This window comes from Salvelinus alpinus, chromosome 12, assembly GCF_045679555.1.
Source record: "Salvelinus alpinus chromosome 12, SLU_Salpinus.1, whole genome shotgun sequence".
Classification (NCBI taxonomy): Eukaryota; Metazoa; Chordata; class Actinopteri; order Salmoniformes; family Salmonidae; genus Salvelinus; species Salvelinus alpinus.
In genome coordinates, this window is record NC_092097.1 from 6,636,350 (window position 1) to 6,661,237 (window position 24,888).

Sequence of the window (24,888 nt, forward strand, 5' to 3'; positions counted from 1 at the left end):
AGAATTTGTTCTTAACTGACTTGCCTAGTTAAATAATAGTTATGTTTAAAAAAACTAACATGTTGCAGTCATTTCAGTCGCTGTAGTAGCTGACGTGTTTAGTTATCCGCATACATAGACATACTGGCTTTACACAAAGCCAGTGGCATGTCGTTAGTAAAGTTTGAAAAAGGGGCCTAGACAGCTGCCCTGAGGAATTCCTGATTCTACCTGGATTATGTTGGAGGCTTCCATTAAAGAATACCCTCTGTGTTCTGTTAGACGGGTAACTCTTAATATATGATTATCTACGGGACAGTTAACATTTATTTCCATTCTACAATATGGCCTCTGACAAAGAAAATGTTCTCATTGTGGTGTGGTTTGTCTCTCACAGAACAGAAGGCTTAAGAGAAACACAAGAACCCAGATGCTGGAAACAAGATCAGTGGGAGTTATCACACACACACACATCTAAAAATACATAACACATCCTAACATACAAAACAGCACACTAAATAATGTTGGGGAAAAAACAACAAAGCAGATAAAACAAATCTAGGACTATAGACTAACCAATCAAACAAGGGTTAGGTTTGTATCAGCCATTATCATAATACTTACACCTATCCAAACATATCTACAAGTGCATAAGGGGTAGGTCTAACTTATCCATCTACAGTCACAATTTTTTACTTTTTCAGGAGAAGAGAAAGGAGATAAAAAATTGAGGGAAGTGGAAAGGAAGCGAGGAGGGGAGGGGAGAGGAGACACTAGAGACAGAAGAGAAAAAGGGGAGAGGATGGGGTGGAGAGACTTTGACTTTATATTAGGTGAGCAATGGTTCCACTCTGTTGTTATTTTTTTCCCTTAAAAACAACATATAAATTAAATCTAAGCAGCCAAATACTTAACTTTTTTTTATTTTATATCTCTCATACCATATTCTCATTGCTAACATTATAGTTATTGCTATTCCATTAGTTCAGTTCCATTGCTTTAGTTTCTTTAGTCTGGTGGCCAGTTAGTATATGAAAAGATAGATAAAAAGATGTCCATTCTTCCCAATCAGGGACTGGCAGAGATGGGACACCAGGTGGGTGCAATAAGAAAAACAGCAGGTACTCAGAGCCTCCACACACGGACCTCTAGCCACTGTCTTCTAAGTTCTATGAGGGAAATATTACTAGCTGATAACACAATTCATGTTTGTATTTACATCATGTAATGTAGTGCTCAGTAGAAAGTATATTAGCAAATTGTAGCTAGCTTCTCCCCAATGGTTCCGCTAGCTAGCAAGGGGGGGGGGGGGGGGGGGGATAAGGTTAGGGTTTTAGGGTAGGAATATCCTAAGGATCCCAGATAGCACAAACCATCTGAAGAGACATTCTTAAAACCCCCAAAATAATGTTTTGTGCAAATTGGGGGTTGAAAAATCATATTTTTCCCAAAATTTCAGCACATGTCTCCCAACATATGTCAGGTAGACATACTACTCACACACTTTGTATTGCATATTTGAAAAATTATTTACCTGAATTCCTTACCATACCACTAAATTTGTCACTATTGAAAAAGTTGCAATAAAAGGTATAAATTACCGAAATGATCATTTTGATAAACCTTCTATTACAGATACATTTTAGAAAAATTATTTGCATACCAAATTAACAAAACAGTAAAGACATGACACTTAACCTGATTTTCAAAACCGTAACATTTTATTTGGAGAAATACAGTGGCTTGCGAAAGTATTCACCCCCCTTGGCATTTTTCCTATTTTGTTGCCTTACAACCTGGAATTAAAATGGTTTTTTTTGGGGGGGGGGGGGGGGGGGTTGTATCATTTGATTTACACAACATGCCTACCACTTTGAAGATACAAAATATTTTTTATTGTGAAACCATCAAGAAATAAGACAAAAAACTGAAAGCTTGAGAGTGCATAACTATTCACTCCCCCAAAGTCAATACTTTGTAGAGCCACCTTTTTGCAGCACTTACAGCTGCAAGTCTCTTGGGGTATGTCTATAAGCTTGGCACATCTTGCCACTGAGATTTTTGCCCATTCTTCAACGTAAAACGTAAAACTGCTCCAGCTCCTTCAAGTTGGATGGGTTCCGCTGGTGTACAGCAATCTTTAACCTCTTTCAGCTAGGAGGCAGAATTCTTATGTTTGGAAAAATAACGTTCCCAAGGTAAACGGACTATTTCTCAGGTGCAGATGCTAGAATATGCATATAATTGAGAGATTAGGATAGAAAACTCGAAAGTTTCCAAAACGGTCAAAATATTGTCTGTGAGTATAACAGAACTGATTTTGCAGGCGAAAACCTGAGGAAATCCAACCTGGAAGTGCCTTTTATTTGGAAAAATCCCTGTTCCGTTGCCTGCCCCTCCATTTAAAGGGGTATCAACCAGATTCCTTTTCCAATGGCTTCCTCAGGCTGTGACCAGGCTTTAGACAGTTTCAAGCTTTTATTTTGAAAAATTAGCGAGATTTTTCAAAACACGTCAGGTGTCCTTTGATTAGTTCCTGCGTGCGACAGATGTAGCTCGACATTTACTTTCTCTGTAGTATTGAATAGGTTACCGTCCGGTTTAAATATTATCGATTATGTATGTTAAAAACAACCTGAGGGTTGATTATAAAAAACCTTTGACATGTTTCTACGAACATTACGGATACTTTTTGGAATTTTCGTCTGCCCTTCAGGACCGGAACGAGCCTGTGGTTTTCTGAACATAACGCGCAAACCAAATGGCGGTTTTTGGTTATAAAACTAATCTTTATCGAACAAAAATAAAATTTATTGTGTAACTGGGAGTCTCGTGAGTACAAACATCCGAAGATTATCAAAGGTAAGCGATTCATTTTATTACTTTTCTGACTTTCGTGACCAAGCTAACTTGCGGCTAGCTGTTCTTAGTGTTTTGTCTAGTGATTGATAAACTCAAACGCTTGGATTGCTTTCGCTGTAAAGCATATTTTCAAAATCTGACATGATAGGTGGATTAACAACAAGCTAAGCTGTGTTTTGGTATATTTCACTTGTGAATTCATGATTATAAATATTTCGGTTTTTTTTTTTTCAATTTGGCGCTCTGCAGTTTAGCGGTTGTTAAATTATCCCGGTAACGGGATCCGTGCGTCAAGAAGTTTAGTCATACCACAGATTCTCAATTGGATTGTGGTCTGGGCTTTGACTAGGCCATTCCAAGACATTTAAATGTTTCCCCTTAAACCACTTGAGTGTTGCTTTAGCAGTATGCTTACGGTCATTGTCCTGCTGGAAGGTGAACCTCCGTCCCAGTCTCAAATCTCTGGAAGGCTGAAACAGGTTTCCCTCAAGAATTTCCCTGTATGTAGCGCCATCCATCATTCCTTCAATTCTGACCAGTTTCCCAGTCCCTGCCAATGAAAAACATCCCCACAGCATGATGCTGCCACCACCATGCTTCACTGTGGGGATTATGTTCTCGCGGTGATGAGAGGTGTTGGGTTTACGCCAGACAGTTTTTTCCTTGATGGCCAAAAAGCTCAATTTTAGTGTCTGACCAGAGTACCTTCTTCCATATGTTTGGGGAGTCTCACACATTCCTTTTGGCAAACACCCAAAGTGTTTGCTTATTTCTTTCTTGAAGCAATGGCTTTTTTTCTTGCCACTCTTCCGCAAAGCCCAACTCTGTGGAGTGTACGGCTTAAAGTGGTCCTATGGACAGATACTCCAATCTCCGCTGTGGAGCTTTGCAGCTCCTTCAGGGTTTTCTTTGGTCTCTTTGTTGCCTCTGATTAATGCCATCCTTGCCTGGTCCGTGAGTTTTGGTGGGGGGCCCTCTCTTGGCAGGTTTGTTGTGGTGCCATATTCTTTCCATTTTTTAATAATGGATTTAATGGTGCTCAGTCGGATGTTCAAAGTTTCAGATATTTTTTTTATAACCCAATCCTGATCAGTACTTCTCCACAACTTTGCCACTGACCTGTTTGGAGAGCTCCTTGGTCTTCATGGTGCCGCTTTCTTGGTGGTGCCCCTTGCTTAGTGGTGTTTCAGACTCTGGGGCCTTTCAGAACAGGTGTATATATACTGAGATCATGCGACAGATCATGTGACACTTAGATTGCACGCAGGTGGAGTTTATTTACTTCTGAAGGACTTCTGAAGGAAATTGGTTGAACCAGATCTTATTTAGGGGCTTCATAGCAAAAGGGTGAATACATATGCACCACTTTTCTGTTTAAAAAGATAAATACATTTGGACTATTTTGTGTATGTTCATTATATGAAAACCAAATAAAAATCCATTTAAATTACAGGTTGTAATGCAACAAAATAGGAAAAAACACCAAGAATACTTTTTACATTTACATTTTACATTTAAGTCATTTAGCAGACGCTCTTATCCAGAGCGACTTACAAATTGGTGCATTCACCTTATGATATCCAGTGGAACAACCACTTTACAATAGTGCATCTAACTCTTTTAAGGGGGGGGGGGGGTTAGAAGGATTACTTTATCCTATCCTAGGTATTCCTTAAAGAGGTGGGGTTTCAGGTGTCTCCGGAAGGTGGTGATTGACTCCGCTGACCTGGCGTCGTGAGGGAGTTTGTTCTTTTAAGGCACTGTATAATCTCTATTGTTCTCTGTAAAATGTTCAATGTTAATTGTATGAATCTGAAACGTAATTGATTTAATTACTTATGCATCTAATTAATTATGTTGTTAAAAGTTAAAATGATCACTTTACCTATCTTTATTTTGGCAGAATAACAGGGGTTTCAGTGTCATGTGTCAATCAGATAAATGGAGGACTCTAGACATTGTCATTGAGGGCTTCCACCGTTTAAAATATTCAACTGATTGTGGATTCCTATGGGTCGGGAGTGATCAGCCAATGATCAGAGCCAAGACCAAGATTTACACCAGGACATTTGTCCCTAGATCCAGACCCAGATCCAGTGAGTTTAGACCATGACAAGTTAAAGACTGACTTTATGTGGTCTTGAGTGGTCTCAAGACCAAGACCACTAGATGAAGAGTCCATTGACCCTTATTTCAATTGTAAGAAACTCAAGTAGAGTGAACTCGTACACTACAGAATAGCACATTATAGACCTTTCTTTAAATGTAATAATAGAACACCTCAAGATATTCTATTGAAATAAATAATGAATTGCTTTATTTTCAAACATTAATTCTAGGAGTCAGGGTTTGGGACAGCCACCTCTCAATATAAATAGGTGTATAAACTATTATTTTGTAATATATTAATATAACAATATGTTTGTTATTGCCTTGTATTGAAATTATCACATTTCAGGTATGACCCAGATGCAGACAGTGTCGAAGAAACAAAAGTTTAATTCTAATACAGGGGCAGGAAAACGACAGGTCAAAGGCAGGCAGGGGTCAGTAATCCAGAGAAGGTGCAAAGGGTCCAGAACAGCAGGCAGTCGCAGGGTCAGGGCAGGCAGAGGTCAATAATCCAGTGAGGGTGAAATCCCAAACCTCTACCACAGATTGTCATATTATTAGCCTCTACTGCAACTAGTAACATGTTCTTCACCACTGGTGAAGTAAATGAGATGCTTTTAAAATGTTTTCTTTTTAGCAGTAGCCTAGATGGCAGTGGCTCATGCCTGTCCCAGTCTACTGGACCGCCCATCACTAGACTACTTTGATAAGACAAGCTCTAAAAGCCATCTTGCTTTATTATTGGTCTAATTTAAACAACTACAGAGCTACATAATTCAAGGAGTCATAGGCTTCTGTAACGATCTGAGTGTCGGGAGGTGCGAAGTCAGACGCAGGAACAGCAGAGCTTCAATATGTTGAGTCTTTTAATACTCAACTTGCAAACACAATGTCCAACACGGACGTACTGGGTGTCACACACAACGGTCCAACGACACGATAAACAAACCCAGTCCACAATAATAACATCCACTCCCGAAATCCAAAAGCCACAATGAAACAATCCCGCACAAAGAAGCGTCCGGGCTGGCTGACTAATAAAGCCACACTAATTAACAATTAACTGAACACAGGTGATACAAATAAACACATAAGGAGGGGGAGGAAAAAGAGTCAGTGGCAGCTAGTAGGCCGGTGACGACGACCGCCGAGCGCCACCCGAACGGGAAGGAGAGCCTGCCTCGGTTGAAGTCGTGACAGTACCCCCCCTCTGACGCGCGGCTCCCGCAGCGCGCCGACACCGGCCTCGAGGTCGACCCGGAGGACGAGGCGCGGGGCGATCCGGATGGAGGCGATGGAAATCCCTTAACATAGATGGATCCAAAATGTCCTCCACCGGTACCCAGCACCTCTCCTCAGGACCGTACCCCTCCCAGTCCACGAGGTACTGCAGGCCCCTCACCCGGCGTCTCGAGTCCAGAATGGCCCGTATCGTGTACGCCGGGGACCCCTCGATGTCCAGAGGGGGGGGAGGGACCTCCGGCACCTCACCGTCCTGCAGGGGACCAGCTACCACCGGCCTGAGGAGAGACACATGAAACGAGGGGTTAATACGATAATAGGAAGGGAGTTTTAATCGATAACACACCTCGTTTATTCTCCTCAGGACTTTGAAGGGCCCTACACACTGCGGCCTCAGCTTCCGGCAGGGCAAGCGGAGGGGTAGGTTTCGGGTCGAGAGCCAGACCCTTTCCCCCGGTACAAACACGGGAGCCTCACTGCGGTGGCGGTCAGCGCTCCTCTTCTGCCTCCTAGTGGCTTGTTGAAGGGACTCCTGGACGGCCCTCCAGGTCTCCTTGGAGCGCTGTACCCACTCCTCCACCGCAGGAGCCTCAGTCTGGCTCGGATGCCATGGTGCCAGGACCGGCTGGTACCCCAACACACACTGAAAGGGGGACACATTAGTAGAGGAGTGGCGTAGTGAGTTCTGAGCCATCTCGGCCCAGGGAATGTATCTCGCCCACTCCCCTGGCCGGTCCTGGCAATAGGACCGCAGAAACCTACCCACCTCCTGGTTCACTCTCTCCACCTGCCCATTACTCTCGGGGTGAAAACCGGAAGTCAAGCTGACCGTGACCCCCAGACGCTCCATGAACGCCCTCCATACTCGGGACGTGAACTGGGGGCCCCGATCAGAAACGATGTCCTCCGGCACCCCGTAGTGCCGGAAGACGTGAGTGAATAAGGCTTCCGCAGTCTGTAGGGCAGTAGGGATACCGGGCAACGGGAGGAGACGGCAGGACTTAGAAAACCGATCCACAATTACCAGAACCGTAGTGTTTCCCTGAGAAGGGGGAAGATCGGTCAGGAAGTCCACGGACAGATGAGACCATGGCCGTTGTGGAACGGGGAGGGGTTGCAACTTCCCTCTAGGAAGGTGCCTAGGAGCCTTACTCTGAGCGCATACCGAACAGGAGGAGACATAAACCCTAACGTCCCGAGCTAAGGTAGGCCACCAATACCTTCCCCGAAGGCTCCCCACTGTCCTCGTCACCCCAGGGTGACCCGAGGAGGGTAGGACATGAGCCCACCGAATCAGCCGGTCCCGAACACCAAGCGGTACGTACTTACGGCCCGCCGGGCACTGAGGAGGCGCGGGTTCCGCCCGTAACGCCCGCTCGATGTCCGAGTCCACCTCCCATACCACTGGCGCTATCAGCCTCGAGGCGGGGATGATGGGAGTGGGCTCGGTGGTCCTATCCTCCGTGTCGTAAAGGCGAGACAGTGCGTCAGCCTTTACGTTTTGGGAACCGGGTCTGTAGGACAACGTGAATCTAAACCGGGTGAAAAACATGGCCCACCTTGCCTGACGCGGGTTCAGTCTCCGAGCTGCCCGAATATACTCCAGATTCTGGTGGTCGGTCCAGATGAGAAAAGGGTGCTTAGCCCCCTCAAGCCAGTGTCTCCACACCTTCAGAGCCCTGACCACCGCTAACAACTCCCGATCCCCCACATCATAGTTACGCTCCGCTGCACTGAGCTTACTAGAGAAGAAAGCGCAGGGGCGGAGTTTTGGTGGCGTACCCGAGCGCTGTGATAGCACGGCACCCACCCCAGCCTCGGACGCGTCCACCTCCACTATGAATGCTAAAGAGGGATCCGGGTGCGCCAACACGGGAGCATCCGTGAACAGAGCCTTCAACCTGTTGAAAGCTCCGTCCGCCGCCGCTGACCACCGCAACCGCACCGGGCCCCCCTTTAGCAGTGAGGTAATGGGAGCCGCTACCTGACCAAAGCCCCGGATAAATCTCCGGTAGTAGTTGGCAAAACCCAAAAACCGCTGCACCTCTTTCACCGTGGTTGGAGTCGGCCAATTACGCACGGCCTTTATGCGGTCACTCTCCACCACCACCCCCGAGGTGGAAATGCGATAACCCAGGAAGGAGACGGCTTGTTTGGAGAACACACACTTCTCAGCCTTGACGTATAGGTCATGCTCCAGCAGTCTGCCAAGCACTTTGCGCACCAGAGATACATGCGCGGCTTGAGTAGTTGAGTAGATCAGAATGTCATCGATATACACAACTACCCCCTGCACGTGCAGGTCCCTGAGAATGTCGTCTACAAAGGATTGGAAAACAGCTGGAGCATTCTTTAACCCATACGGCATGACGCAGTACTCATAGTGGCCCGATGTGGTACTAAATGCGGTTTTCCACTCGTCTCCTTTCCGAATACGCACCAGACTGTACGCGCTCCTGAGGTCCAGTTTTGTAAAGAACTGCGCTCCGTGAAATGATTCCACCGCCGAAGCGATGAGAGGTAGTGGGTAACTAAACCCCACTGTGATGGCATTTAGACCTCTATAATCAATACACGTACGCAAACCTCCCTCCTTCTTCTTCACAAAAAAGAAACTCGAGGAGACGGGTGAGATGGAGGGCCGAATGTACCCCTGTCCCAGAGACTCCGCGACATATGTCTCCATAGCCAACGTCTCCTCTTGGGACAAAGGGTACACGTGACTCTTGGGAAGCGCAGCGTTAACCTGGAGATCTATCGCACAATCCCTACCCGGTCGATGTGGTGGTAATTTCGTCGCTTTCTTTTTACAGAAAGCGATTGCCAAATCGGCATACTCGGGGGGAATGCGCACCGTGGAACCCTGGTCTGGACTCTCCACCGACGTGGCACCAATGGAAACTCCCAGACACCTTCCAGAACACTCCTCTGACCACCCCTGGAGAACCCCCTGTCTCCACGAAATACTGGGATTGTGCCGGGCCAACCAGGGAATACCCAGCACCACTGGAAACGCAGGCGAATCAATAATAAAGAGACTGATACGTTCCCTATGATTCCCCTGCGTCACCATGTCCAGGGGAACTGTGGCCTCCCTGACCACCCCTGACCCTAATGGTCGGCTATCTAGGGAGTGCACGGGAAAGGGAGAATCTATCGGCACGAGCGGAACGCCCAACTCTCGGACGAGTCCGCGATCCATAAAGTTCCCAGCTGCACCTGAATCGACTAGTGCCCTATGCTGGGAAGAGGGGAAAAAATCAAGGAAAAAAATTGAGACAAACATGTGACCGACAGGGGGTTCTGAGTGAGTTTGGTGCTGACTCACCTGGGGTGATCGAGAAGCGTTCCGCCTGACATCTCGACTCCCAGACAGACCCCCCCAGCACCGATCGGCCGTGTGTCCTCTCCGACCACAGCTGGTGCAGGGGAGGCCTCCTCCTCCGATACCCCTAGGCGCGGCCCCTCCCAACTCCATCGGGATGGGAGCCGGGGCGCTGGGTGGTGGAACGCACAGGACCCTCTCCGAACGCCCGCGGGCAGCCAGCAGATTGTCCAGTCGGATGGACATGTCGATAAGCTCATCCAAAGACAGAGCGATGTCCCGACACGCTAGCTCCCTGCGGACGTCCTCCCGGAGACTACACCGGTAGTGGTCAATAAGGGCCCTGTCGTTCCACCCTGATCCCGCGGCCAAGGTCCGGAACTCCAGCGCGAAATCCTGTGCGCTCCTCCTCTCCTGCCTGAGATGAAATAGTCTCTCACCCGCCGCTCGGCCCTCTGGGGGGTGGTCAAACACGGCACGAAAACGACGGGTAAACTCCGGGTAGTGCTCCTTCGCTGAGTCCGGGCCATTCCAGACTGCGTTGGCCCACTCCAGAGCACGACCCGTTAGGCAGGAGACGAGGACACTCACCCTCTCCGCTCCCGAGGGAGTGGGGCGAACAGTGGCCAGGTATAGCTCCAGCTGGAGTAAGAACCCCTGGCACCCTGCCGCCGCTCCATCATAATCCCTCGGGAGCGTAAGACGGAGCGCGCTGGAGCCGGGGGATGGAGAGTCCTGTGGAAGGGGAGCCGAAGGTGGAGAGAGGAGCCCACTCCTCTCCCATCGCTCCATTCTCTCCATCATCTGGTCCATGGCTGATCCGATCCGATGGAGGACGGTGGTGTGGTGGAGAACCCGTTCCTCCATCGATGGGAGAGGGTTGGCTGCTGCTCCTGCTGACTCCATTTTTGGTGCGGGATTCTGTAACGATCTGAGTGTCGGGAGGTGCGAAGTCAGACGCAGGAACAGCAGAGCTTCAATATGTTGAGTCTTTTAATACTCAACTTGCAAACACAATGTCCAACACGGACGTACTGGGTGTCACACACAACGGTCCAACGACACGATAAACAAACCCAGTCCACAATAATAACATCCACTCCCGAAATCCAAAAGCCACAATGAAACAATCCCGCACAAAGAAGCGTCCGGGCTGGCTGACTAATAAAGCCACACTAATTAACAATTAACTGAACACAGGTGATACAAATAAACACATAAGGAGGGGGAGGAAAAAGAGTCAGTGGCAGCTAGTAGGCCGGTGACGACGACCGCCGAGCGCCACCCGAACGGGAAGGAGAGCCTGCCTCGGTTGAAGTTGTGACAGCTTCAGTAAACCCAATGGGAGGTACATTATTTGAGGTAAGCAGCAGCAGGCACTTTAATTCAACCTCTTAACTTATTTTATCGTGACAACTGTTGTGACAACTGACAGGTGCCACCACCCCTTAATGTTTTTCAAATGACACATATCATGAGCATTTGCTATTATATTGAACAAAAGTATAAACACAACATGCAACAATTTGAACGATTTTGCTGAGTTACAGTTCATATAAGGAAAACAGTCAATTTAAATACATTTATTAGGCCCTAATTCATGGATTTCACATGACTAGGCTGGGGCCCACCCACAGGAAAGCCAGGCCCAGCCAATCAGAATGAATTTTTATTACAGACAGAAATACTCATCAGGTTCATCAGCTGTCCGGGTGGCTGATCTCAGACAGATGGCTGGTCTCACGTGGTCTGCGGTTGTGAGGCCGGTTGGACGTACTGTCAAATTTACTAAAACCACATTGGAGGCGGCTTATGGTAGAGAAATTACCATACAATTCTCTAGCAACCGCTCTGGTGGACATTCCTGCAGTCAGCATGCCAATTGCAGTCTCCCTCAAAACTTGAGACAATGGTGGCATTGTGTTGTATGACAAAATTTTATATTTTAAAGTGGCCTTTTATTGTCCCCAGACCAAGGTGCACCGGTGTAATGATCATTCTGTTTAATCAGCTTCTTGATATGCCACACCTGCCAGGTGGATGGATTATCTTGGAGAAATGCTTACTAGCAGGGATGCAAACAAATTTGTGAACAAAATTTGAGAGAAATACGCCTTTTGTGCTTATGGAACATTTCTGGGATCTTTTATTTCAGCTTATGAAACATGGGACCAACCCTTCACATGTTATGTTTATATTTTTGTTCAGTATAAAGTATGTTATGATGCTTTTGCGCTATTTTATACTTATATTACTATTTAGATTATTAGAATATGAAACAATTCCATTGATGTAGGCCTACGCTATGTTTTTTTTTTTACCCCACTTTTAAATTGTAGTACAATCCCATCATTCATAGGTTACTGATGTCATGATGTTGCCTTCTTTGGGTACAGCGAGCACCATCCCCCTCTCTCTGTCTGTTACACTCAGGCTGCTGTGGTCAGAGAGGTCGTAAATTCCTGGAGGAGATTATCTCCTCATGGCCACAGTATAGAGAGAGTGAGTTTCATAGAGAGAAAAAATGAATTTCTTCCACCTTACAGAACTGGAGAACCGAACGACATTTATGTTCTGGAGAAGGTATAAAAGATCGGTGAAGAATCCAGCTACGAACTGGTCCGTTTGGTACAATTTTGTGAAACTCATGGGAGACAATAAGGCCACATTACCATAACGCTGTTTATACAATAGCCTCAGATATGAGGCTTACATCTAATTGTTGTATAAGATGAATGAGTGAGGATGATACTGTTTGTGAAATTGTGTAATGTGATTTTGGACTGTTTAATGAAGGAAACTCCAATTCCCTAAAAAGTTTCACTAAGTCATTGGCACGTCCACAGGGGCACAGACAAGACCTGGCATCATGAGACAGCCTTTTTCTATGTCCCGAATAAAACCCCCACCTGGATTTTCTATCACCAGACCAGCTTACCTCGATATCGAAAGGGCCAAGGTTTGAGAGGAGACCAGCTTACCTCGATAACGAGAGGGCCAAGGTTTGATAGGAGACCATAAACCTGAGTATAAGCTAAGGTTTGAGTAGATGGTTGAATCTTTTAACCATACCACGTGGTTAAACTCTTAGACTATCGATACCGACAGAACAAGAACAAGTATTTGATATTAATTACTAGTCTGCAGCTAGGAATTTGGTATCATTGAACGCAAAGACCGACAACCGCCAAAACATCTATTCTATAACGACATGAATGAATGTCACTCTGAACTATCCATTCTAACCACGACAGAGAGAGAGCGGACAAACTCTCCAACAGAAACAAACTTTTCAACAGAGATCCCAATGACACACTGAGCGTAAATATATATATTAATTGCAATTGTTCCCGAATGAGTGAGCGTTCATGTGCAAAAAATTAGCATTTAAATTGTTATAATTATCACTCTGTCTAACAAGCCGCCATACCGGTTTAGCCCACTAGGGTACATCCCCCGATCATTTCTTTGTAACCATATCTTGTTTGTTTGTTATGCATTTCTGTGAGTACTTAGTTAGTAAATAAATGATTTTAAGACAATTGATGGATGGATGACTCATAGTGAAGACTGGGTTCGTGCAGATAACCAACAATTTACGACGTTTGGAATGAGGCTAACGTGAGGTAAAGTAGAATTCATTAATCAGAAGACTAAGTGATCAGATATTAAAATATCTGAAAGTTATATTAGGAAAATTATAACTTTGTAATCTGAATATTTTCCCCGATTTCCTAGTTAATTACAGTTAAGTAGTTTAATCACGTAATAATAATTACAGTGAATTTTTTATAAAGATTAGTCCTCAGTTTTAATGATGCCAAAGACATGACACTGATGTACAGACAGAAAGGTAGGCCAGTCTGGAAAGAGAACAGATCCATCCAGTGTCAACTGTATGCCAGTGACGAGGATGTAATTCCATTGAATTAACGTGTCTTTCGTCATATTTCATTTTCATACTGCTTCATTAACCCATGATCTTATTCTCATGCAGAGCTTTTTTTATTCTTCAGATAACCCTAGTTTATACTTTTAATTAATTCCAATAGAGACAGCCTGGTATCTAGGTCATTTAATCAAGGGGGCACGTTCACTGTGGGAAAAAACTGGCAAGCATGCTGACCTTGAACATTCAAAATAATTAACAGTGTATTTATGAGTCAGTTTTCTTGAGGACAGCTGCTGGTCTTTGTGTGTGAGTGTGTGTGTTCTGAGAGTGGGTGTGACCGTGACACATAATTACCAGTCCATCTAGATTTCTATTGGCTGCTGCCCTTGTCAAGCAGTAGGCTTAGGCTTCGGCTGTTTTCGAAGCAGATTAGGAAGCAGTCATCATCAGTCGTAGTCTCATCTGGCCGGCTCCATGGCAAAACAAGACCTCTTTATGTATTTGTATTTATTTTCTGTCGTTTTTCTGCAGCTTTCTTTGTCTTTTGATCAAGTGCCTGCTGTTGTGGAGAAAAGGTAGGCATGAAAGGAGGTATTTCAACTCTAGGCTGGAGTCAGGCAGGGGGATGGATGGATGTGCAGGGGGGTGGGGGGAGAATGAGGTTCTTTCATAGTGTGATTGAGATCGTGGGAATGAGGAGAAACAGACTGTTTTAAAATGCATGTGAATCTGTAAAAGCATTGTCTCTATTTATCTGTAACAATTGTGGTAGTGATTTCCCTCTTACCTTGTGTGCTGCACTGTACTGTACTATACTGTAGTGTGCACATCTGCAATTATAATGTCCTAGGAATTTGTCAGTGAAACACAAGAGAAAATCCATTGGTGTTGCTCTGAAGGCATCAGTTTACAGGGCAAATCCATATATGCACTACAAAAATAGGTAGGAATGAAAGCTGTTACATCAGGGATGAGATGGAGTCATATTCTGTATGCTCACATGCTATATATCGCAGAGCCATCCTTCCTCTGAGAATTACACTATTTGAGTACAGATCCATATATGCTAGATTGAGTATTTCTATTCTATTGAGCTCTTGCACTGCTGTCAATCTAGTAATCAAAATGTAAAAATAAATAATATAAAAACAGTAATTTTGTCATTTCTGTAACAGCTCTTTTCATGAGTTTTACTGAATATATATATAATATATTAAATAAAATATGTTAACTATGATGTTAAACTACAGATTTGTTACTTCAGTTACGTCATTTATTTGTTTGTAGAGTTTCATTGGACATCAATTGAATTGAATTTGGTTATTTTGATCGACAATGTTATTGCAGTTTATGTTATTTCAGTAGCATGGATACAATATCCCATGAATTGTTGTTTTATATAACTTTAATGAATACCGTAGGGAGCCTGGAGCCACCATATTTGGACTGACATGCTAGGCTACAACCTCCTGTGAACCTGTCCTTAATAGACAGCAGGGGCTTCTGATGCTTTCTGTAGGAGAGCAGTGTGATATTGGGATTAAATCCGGTGATGAATACACAGAATACAGTAAACCAAGTCACCTGGTTTTTCAATTGCAAAACTGAAGAAACATAATCAATGAAACATTTTCAGGCTCATTTCACTTGTCAAGGTGTCTTTTGTGCATTTAGGCAAAAACGAAGCGTGGACAATACTACTTAACATTTTGTATCTTTAACTAAAAAAAGACAAAGATTCGTTCCCCTCCTTGTTTACCAAAGTTCGCCGCCCTGTGTCCCAGCACCTGTAAAACATATGTGCTTTGTGCTCATCTGTTAGTGAATATCTGACTTAATATTTTTTTTTAAACAAATGTGTAATTGGCAACATATTGCCTCAAGGGCATTAGGCTATTTAGCCTGTCTGCATTCGCGCCTGCACAGATGGGGCTTTGTGGCAACATGTAGGGCATTACGGGCTTTAGTCTTAGAGCAGATTTGATTTAGCTGGGCATGAGCGTGCTGAGCTGAGCACAGGGGGCAGTCTAAAAGCAGCGCGTCCACCGCAATATTCCCTCTTACCCTCACAGTATACATGACATGCTAGGCATTGTGAAGTGAAAGAGAGAGATGATCAACGCATCATATTGATTACATAATGGCTGGTCCATAACATGCTCAGGTGCAGCCAGTCAGTGATGGCAGCAGGGCAGAGTACCGAGTGGATTTGTAAGCTGCTGGTAGGGTGGGGTTGGGATAGAGGGAGGAGAAGGGAGGAGGATTGTGCTATCCACTCTAGATCATCACAATTGGTTCAGTCGTTTGAATTAAAGCTCAATTTTTTTGCTTGTGTTAGTGATTTTGGTGAGGACGTGTGGGTCTGTGTAGCGAATTCAGTTTGACACTTGTGTTCAGATAAATTATTACTCGTTGTTTTGTCACTTTATTATGTAAGAATGGCATCTGCTGGCGAACAAGAACACAGAGCACTCACTCCTCGTCAACTCCCAAATGTCTTGTTACATCACTGAGCCAGCCCAACACAGATACACCCACAGCTGGGATTTCAATCACAAATGTCAGAGAATTACACTTTTACACCGAGGTACACCGAATATGATCTATTCCTGTTATAGATAATAATATAGTTTTTAACAGTAGTATATGACTGCCTGTAACAGTATTAAACAAATCACCACAAACAACGCGGTAGCATAGTGCCTTATTACAGGGTCAAGTCAAATGTTGCCCTCGTGCTTTTAATAATAAACATATCAGATAAGGGATTATGATCCATGAAGAATACAAGCACAGTGTATGACTACAGATGCTCGCCACCCACTGCTCAGACATCTGCATTGATATTAAAGTGCGCACACACATCAAATGTCTGCCATTCATGGTTAGGGTCATTTCCATTTCAATTCAGGAACCTAACTGAAATTCCAATGTACCTAATTGAAAAGCAATGAAGAAGAATGGAATTGGAATTTCAGTTTACTGCCTGAGGACCACAACCCTGCTGCCTGCCAGTCCTCGATAGCCGCCTCAGATCTGGTGGGTAGTCTGCTAGCTACACTAAACCCCCTGAGCCCTAATAAGGATACCATGGTCTGGCTGCTGGCCCCCCCTAAGTCCCAGTAAGGACACCATGGTCTGGGAGGATTAATCGAGCAGAACCTTAATCAGGTTTTAGCGTTTCCCCAAAGCTCATTTAATCTGGCATTATGGCAGTGATTAGATGCTTAAACAGTTAGTCACAGGATAATCTCTTGCACTGTTGAGGAAAACACAACAAGAGCAAACTAGGCCAAATACATTATTAGGGAAAGTCTCTTTTTTAGTCACGTCCAAATTTCTAAAACACTATTATACATTTTGTTTTCCATGTAGAAGGTACCATCTCACAATGTCCGCTTGGTCAAACTATGGTTCCAGTGTTGTTTTTTTAAATACAGTACCACTCAAAAGTTTGGACACACCTACTCATTCAAGGGTTTTTCTTTATTTTTAATATTTTCTACATTGTAGAATAATGGTGCAGACATCAAAACTACGATATAACACATATGGAATCATGTGGTAACCCGAAAAACAAATCAAAATATATTTTAGATTCTTCAATGTAGTCACCCTTTGCCTTGATGACAGCTTTGCACACTCTTGGCATTCTCTCAACCAGCTTCATGAGGTAGTCACCTGGAATGCATTTCAATTAACAGGTGTGCCTTGTTAAAAGTTAACTTGTGGAATTTCCTTCCTTCTTAATGTGTTTGAGCCAATCAGTTGTGTTGTGACAAGGTAGGGGTGGTACACAGAAGATAGCCCTATTTGGTAAAAGATCAAGTCCATATTATGGCAAGAACAGCTCAAATAAGCAAAGAGAAACGACAGTACATCATTACTTTAAGTCATGAAGGTCAGTCAATACGGAACATTTCAAGAACTTTGAAAGTTTCTTCAAGTGCTGTCGCAAAAACCCTCAAGTGCTAAGATGAAACTGGCTCTCATGAGGACCGCCACAGGAAAAGAAGACCCAGAGTTGCCTCTGCTGCAGAGGATAAGTTCATTAGAATTACTAGTCTCATAAATTGCAGCCCAAATAAATGCTTCACAGAGTTCAAGTAACAGAAACATCTCAACATTAACTGTTCAGAGGAGACTGCGTGAATCAGTACTTCATGGTCGAATTGCTGCAAAGAAACCATTACTAAAGGACACCAATAAGAATAAGAGACTTGCTTGGGCCAAGAAACCTGTCCCTTGGTCTGATGAGTCCAAATGTGATATTTTTGGTTCCAACTGCTGTGTCTTCATGAGACGCAGAGTAGGTGAACGGATGATCTCCACAAGTGTGTTTCCCACGTGAAGCATGGAGGAGGAGGTGTGATGGTCTGGGGGTGCGTTGCTGGTGACATTGTCAGTGATTTATTTAGAATTCAAGGCACACTTAACCAGTATAGCTACCACAGCATTATGATGGTTGGGATGAGTTGGACAACAGAGTGAAGGAAAAGCAGCCAACAAGTGCTCATCATATGTGGGAACTCCTTCAAGATTGTTAGAAAAGCATTCCAGGTGAAGCTGGTTGAGAGAATGTCAAGAGTGTGCAAAGCTGTCATCAAGGCAAAGGGTGGCTACTTTGAAGAATCTAAAATATATTTTGATTTCTTTAACACTTTTTTGGTTACTACATGATCCATATGTGTTATTTCATAGTTTTGATGTCTTCACTATTATTATACAATGTAAAAAAAATAGTAAAATAAAGAAAATCCCTTGAATGAGTAGGCGTGTCCAAACATTTGACTGGTACTGTATATATACACAGTGGCAAGAAAAGTATGTGAACCCTTTGGAAATATCTGGATTTCTGAATCACATCAATTGGTCATACCATTTGATCTGATCTTCATCTAGGTCACAACAATAGACAAACACAGTCTGCTTAAACTAATATCACACAAACAATTACACATTTTCATGTCTTTATTGAACACACCGTGTAAACATTCACAGTCCAGGGTGGGAAAAGTATGTCTTTTGGGTCGTTGTCCTGTTGAATCACCCAACTTCTGTTGATCTTCAATTGGCGGACAGACAGCCTAACATTCTCCTGCAAAATGTCTTGATAAACTTGGGAATTCATTTTCCCGTCGATGATAGCAAGCTGTCCAGGCGCTGAGGCAGCAAAGCAGCCCCAAACCATGATGCTCCCTCCACCATACTTTACAGTTGGGATGAGGTTTTGATGTTGGTGTGCTGTGCCTTTTTTTCTCCACACATAATGATGTGTGTTCCTTCCGAACAACTCAACTGTAGTTTAATCTGTCCACAGAATATTTTGCCAGTAGCGCTGTGGAAAATCCAGGTGCACTTTTGCAAACTTCAGAGATGCAGCATTGTTATTTTTGGACAGCAGTGACTTCTTCCGTGGTGTCCTCCCATGAACACCATTCTTGTTGAGTGTTTTACGTATTGTGGACTCGTCAACAAAGATGTTAGCATGTTCCAGAGATTTCTGTGAGTCTTTGGCTGACACTCTATGATTCTTCTTAACCTCATTGAGCATTCTGCGCTGTGCTCTTGCAGTCATCTTTGCAGGACAGCCACTCCTATGGAGAGTAGCAACAGTGCTGAACTTTCTCCATTTATAGACAATTCGTCTTACCGTGGACTGATGAACATCAAGGCTTTTAGAAATACTTATGTAACCCTTTCCAGCTTTATGCAAGTCAACAATTCTTAATCTTAGGTCTTCTGAGATCTCTTTTGTTCGAGGCATGGTTCACATCAGGCAATGCTTCTTGTGAATAGCAAACTCAAACTTTGTGAGTGTTTTTATAGGGCAAGGCAGCTCTAACCAACATCTCCAATCTCGTCTCATTGATTGGACTCCAGGTTAGCTGACTCCTGACTCCAATTAGCTTTAGGAGAAGTCATTAGCCTAGGGGTTCACATACTTTCCCCAACCGACACTGTGAATGTTTAAATGATATATTCAATATACACAAGAAAAATACAATAATTTGTGTGTTATTAGTTTAAGCACACTATGTTTGTCTATTGTTATTGACTTAGATGAAGATCAGATCGAATTTGATGACCAATTTAAACAGAAAACCAGGTAATTCCAAAGGGTTCACATACTTTTTCTTGACACTGTATGTAATAAACTGTATCAAACCCGATGCTTGAAATGGTTTTGATTGTATAAAGTATATGCCTGATATTCATCCTACCATTATCCCTATATCTCCCGTCCTAGTAATCATATAAGAGAGATTTACATTGATGTCCTTTAGCCAGTACCTTACAGCCTACCATCTGAAAGAATAATTTATTGTCTTATATTTACAGTTTAGGGGGACCCACATCCCAAGATATCAGGGTTCAAAACAGTGAGTTATTTCCCTTATTGTCAATTGATTATGTGAACGTTTTAATTATATTTTGAGATGTGTATAAAAAAATACACTAAATTCACTGATAACACTTCACGTTGCTCGTGTACCTGTGTAGTAGTAACACTGTAATAACTCCCGTAACAACGCTGTATTGACATTGTTAATACGCAGTCATCTTTTTAATTGAATTATATTTCTCTTTCTCTCCTTGTAAACAGATGGATTGGCTTCCCAGAGCCACAGTGCAGCTTCCGATGGGGACAGCTCTTTGCTTGCGGTGGAGCACCCTCTCAGAAGAGTGCTGCAGGTACTATGTCCCAATTATCTTTCCTTACTCTCAAAGTGTGCACTTGTTCACTTCACTGACTTGAAAGGAAATGACTGGTAGAAGAAATTTGGTGGAACCTCCCACTAGCCCATGCCTCCATCAATCCAATGCTTTTATATTTACGGAAAGTTTAGTGAACGAGTGCACACTTCAGCAGAAAGGAGAAATACACTGAGTGTACAAAACATTATGTACACCTACTCTTTCCATGACATAGACTGACCAAGTGAATCCAGGTGGAAGCTATGATCCCTTATTGTCACTTGTTAAATCCACTTCAATCAGTGTAGATGTAGGGAAGGAGAATAATTTTTTCAGCATTGAGACAATTGAGACATGGATTGTGTATATGTACCATTCAGATTGTGAATGGGCAAGACAAAAGATTTGCTACTCAATATTTGGAAGGTGTTCCGAATGTTTGGTATAGTCAGTGTAGACTACTGTGTGCGTGACTACACCAGACAGAAGTTTTTAGTTATCCAATAGGACCTTGTACATTGGGAATAGGTTTTATTCCCAGCCATTTGATATTAATCCCAGACAGAAGGCATAATCTCAGTGAGGTAAACCATTAGATATATTGTCATCAAGGAAATGAATAAACAGATTAGATTATTCCTAACAACAGCACCCTTACACAATGTCTTATTGGTCAATGAACGCCCCCTGCAGCCCCCACAATGAGATGAAAAGCAATCTGTAATAGTACTTCAGAATACTGTTAGTTGTCAATCAATGAGCCACCATTTTATCTATTTCTCTCTCCCCTTCTCCTTCTCTTCTTTTCCCTCTCTCCCTCTTTCAACCCATCCTGTTTCATCCTCTCTTTCCCGCCATCAGCTTTATGGGAGGCAGCTGGACTCCCCACACAGAACCAAAAGGAGGCTACTGCAGACATCGAGCACTCTTCCTTACTCTCCTCTGAGCGTGGTTTACAATGGAAAAACATGTATCCTGTTTAGGGCCAGGAAGATTGCTATAAGGTTCAGGAACAGCACTTTAGTGGATCTCACAGAGAAGGCCTTCGGCCCCGATGCACCGGTTGACACCAAAGGCTCCATGTGCAGCAAAGATAAAGCTACGTAAGTCTGCTCAGCGGCTGTAGATATTCCTGCCGCAGTTCAAGACACATGACTCTTCCTCGCTCTCCTGATATTTTGAAGGGTGAAGTAATGACAGTGCTATTGAATGTGTTTTCCCACCAGGCTAGTACTACGTTTTGGAGATGTGGAGGACTTGAGAGGACTTGCCATAAGGTTTGCTTCTTCATTAATTTTTACAGCCAAATTTAGGCTTGAAAGACCATTGTAAAAATTATAGATCGGCCCAGGGTTTTCCTGGCAGGTCACATGTTGGTCTGAAGTATATCGTGTGTGTTACAGTTTGGTTGTGATACTTGATATTTATATATTCTGTGTACTGTACACTAACTGTGTCTTTCTTGACAGGAGCATCTGCTAAATGACTAAAATGTAAATGTATAATCAATGCATGAACTGTTCCGACAGGCTACAGATGTCCAACACATTCTATGAGTCGGCAGGGCAGAACTGGTTTACTCTGGACAGCGTACACATCCACTACAACTGGACCCACGAGGCTACGTTCAATGCCAGCGACGTGTACGCTCCTAGTACCTACTCCTACCACTGTCAACACGTCAGCAGTCTGCAGAAGTACGACACGCTGCTTGTACCAAGCTCCATCACAGACAACTCTGCAAACTGGCACATCACCTTCACAGACTTCCAGGTTGGCATGCATTGTTTTTCGCGGGAAGGCAACATTTTATGGCAGGAGGGGAGGGATGTTCTGATAGAGGAGCACGTTCTAATGGTTATGTTGGAACCTCTGTAGCTACTCCTGTTGAAATGTAATGGATGACTTGTGCTGTTTGTTAAAACCATGATTTGTTCAAATTGCTGTGAAATAATAATGAATGATCGGTAAACAGGACTCCAACTTGTGTGTGGCTTTATTAAACTCTCCATAATACAGGACAGTTTCTAGTCATACCACCAGGTGGAACTATTGTTATACCGTTACACTACATTGTTAACGTATTGTATTTTATTGTGCTTGTGTATGAACCCAGACATATTCATGTTTATTTTTTTAAAGAGTTACATGATATAGAAATCCACAAGAATAGTTTTTATGTAATAACCTTTATGTGTTATGTATGTAATCTTTGCAATGTTTACTTTACTTGAAGATCTCACCTATATATTTCTCTTTGCCCGACAGTTACAATCGTTCAACGTGCTGTCCAACAAGTTTGCCTCAGCCAGCGACTGCGCTACGTTCTTCACTCCGGCAATCCTTATGGGTCTGATCACCTCTCTCATCCTCCTCCTGGTCCTGGCCTACGCTCTGCACATGGTGGTGCACCTCAAACACATCGACACCTACGAAGAGCACAAGACTACTGTCTACTTCCCTCGCAGCTCAGAGACTGCAGAATGCACCGATGCCACCGGCTCCACCGCCACTGAGAAAAACAGCCTGTAGGACTCTGTTTCCCAGGATCCACCTCAGTCTCCACCACTAGGAGTATAGACCGTTTCTGAGTGACTGTGCAGGGGCTCTGACTGAGACCCCTGGTGGCTGGCAGACTGACTGATTGACTGACTCAACTCTAGATATAAAGCAACCTCCCATACTGAAGGACATGGTCATGTTGCCTGGACTTGATATGGTTGTCCACTCTGGCATTGCTGGGCTCAGGCAGTGGTTGTCCAAGCCCGGTAGATCCAATACTTTGCGGCTCAGCATCATCTGGTGGATTTGGAAACAACTTCGGAGGACACTAATCCTGGGACATTAACCACTTATCTGGCATTGCAAGTGAAAAATAAACTAATAATGATGTACTCTTGAATGAAATTCAAACTGATAAAAGCACAAAAAACTATTTATTTAGATCCTTGTCAGTACTATAAATGCTGGTATATTGGATAAAGAAGTTTAATTTTAATATCCATACCCTAAACGGTACATACTGTAAAGGGTATGCAGTATATATTATTATGTAATTAATTCATCTTTGTTGGATATGTTGGCAATTGGTGACATTCTGATGTTTCAGACCTGCAGAGGATGTGTTTTCAAGAACTTGTCTTATTGCGAGCTTTTGTGAAAATAATACTGTATGTGAATTCTGGTTTTGTAAATTTTATTTAGTGTTTTTAATTTCTCAAATGTATATTCTTCTTACAAGGTGGGTCTTCAATAGTTTTCCAGTTAAAACATTATATAGTCATTGAACTATTTAAAAAGCAGTTCATTAAATCAATTGCCAGAACCACATCAACAATTTACTGTGATATGCATCATGCCTGTGGCTAGAAAATACATTTGCATACAACAGTACCCTACTCTGATGAGCAAAATTGTAAACATTTTCTAAGAACCTATTGTTATGTACGTTTCATTTATCTGTAGGCTATGTGTTTGGACAAAATAAACCCAAGTTGGCTCAAAGGTGTCCATTGCAATCTATAAAAATGGAAGATTAGTGTGAAAGTTTAAAGGTCCAATGCAGCCATTTTTTATCAATATCTGTCACGATCGTGTGGAGGAGAGACGGACCAAAACGCAGCATGTGGAAAATAAGCCATCTTCCTTTTATTATAGAAGAAGGCAAAACGAAACAAAACACTTACAAACTAACAAAACAAATAAACGACCGTGAAGCTAATAAACGTAGTGCACACACACATGCTACAAACGTTCAGACATAGACAATTACCCACAACCAATGAGAGCCTATGGCTACCCTAAATAAGGCTCCCAATCAGAGACAACCGAAATCAGCTGTCTCTAATTGGGAACTCATTCAGGTAACCATAGACTCTCCTAGATAACTAACCAACATAGACAACGCTAGACATATACACTCAACACAAAACCATCTACTACACCCCATAACCCCTTTACCAAATAAACACCCAAAACCAACAAAACATAAACATTCCCCATGTCACACCCTGACCTAACTAAAATAATCAAGAAAACAAAGAATAATAAGGCCAGGGCGTGACATAACCCCCCCCTTGAGGCGCGAACTCCGGGCGCACCATACACAGTCTAGGGGAGGGTCTGGGTGGGCTTCCATCCACGGTGGCGGCTCCGGCTCTGGTCGCGGTCCCCACGTCACCACAGTACCTAAACACCTCCTAGGCTTCCTCCAAACGACCCCCCTCCACCTTAACCCCATTGCATTCAGGGGCAGTTCCGGACTAAGGGGCAGTACCAGGGTAAGAGGCAGTACCAGGGTCAGGGGCAGTACTAGGGTCAGGGACAGTACCAGGGTCAGGGGCAGTACCAGGGTAAGGGGCAGCACCAGGGTAAGGGGCAGCACCAGGGTAAGGGGCAGCACCAGGATAAGGGGCAGCTCCGGACTGAAGAATGGCAGCTCCGGACTGAGGGACTGCAGCTCCGGACTGAAGGACTGCAGCTCCGGACTGAGGGATGGCCCATGGCTGGCTGACGGATCTGGCTGCTCATGGCTAGCTGACGGATCTGGCTGCTCATGGCTAGCTGACGGATCTGGCTGCTCATGGCTAGCTGACGGATCTGGCTGCTCATGGCTAGCTGACGGATCTGGCTGCTCATGGCTGGCTGACTGATCTGGCTGCTCCTGTCTGGTTGGCGGCTCTGGCAGATCCTGTCTGGTTGGCGGCTCTGGCAGATCCTGTCTGGTTGGCGGCTCTGGCAGATCCTGTCTGACGGACGGCTCTAGCGGCTCCTGTCT

The 24,888-nt window shown here is 43.9% G+C and overlaps 1 protein-coding gene across 1 annotated transcript in view; it reads left to right on the forward strand.

The window, feature by feature from the left end:
- Nucleotides 1–22,731, forward strand: part of LOC139536497 (V-type proton ATPase subunit S1-like protein) — a gene marked incomplete at its 5' end in the record, with an annotated part of 159,742 nt that extends 137,011 nt beyond the window's left edge. Inside the window, 6 exons of the mRNA XM_071337050.1 lie at nucleotides 19,755–19,795; nucleotides 20,020–20,108; nucleotides 20,973–21,214; nucleotides 21,338–21,388; nucleotides 21,641–21,884; nucleotides 22,380–22,731. Coding sequence (XP_071193151.1) covers nucleotides 19,755–19,795; nucleotides 20,020–20,108; nucleotides 20,973–21,214; nucleotides 21,338–21,388; nucleotides 21,641–21,884; nucleotides 22,380–22,643 — 931 coding nt within the window. The remainder of the gene's footprint in view (nucleotides 1–19,754; nucleotides 19,796–20,019; nucleotides 20,109–20,972; nucleotides 21,215–21,337; nucleotides 21,389–21,640; nucleotides 21,885–22,379) is intronic.
- Nucleotides 22,732–24,888: the final 2,157 nt, after the last annotated feature.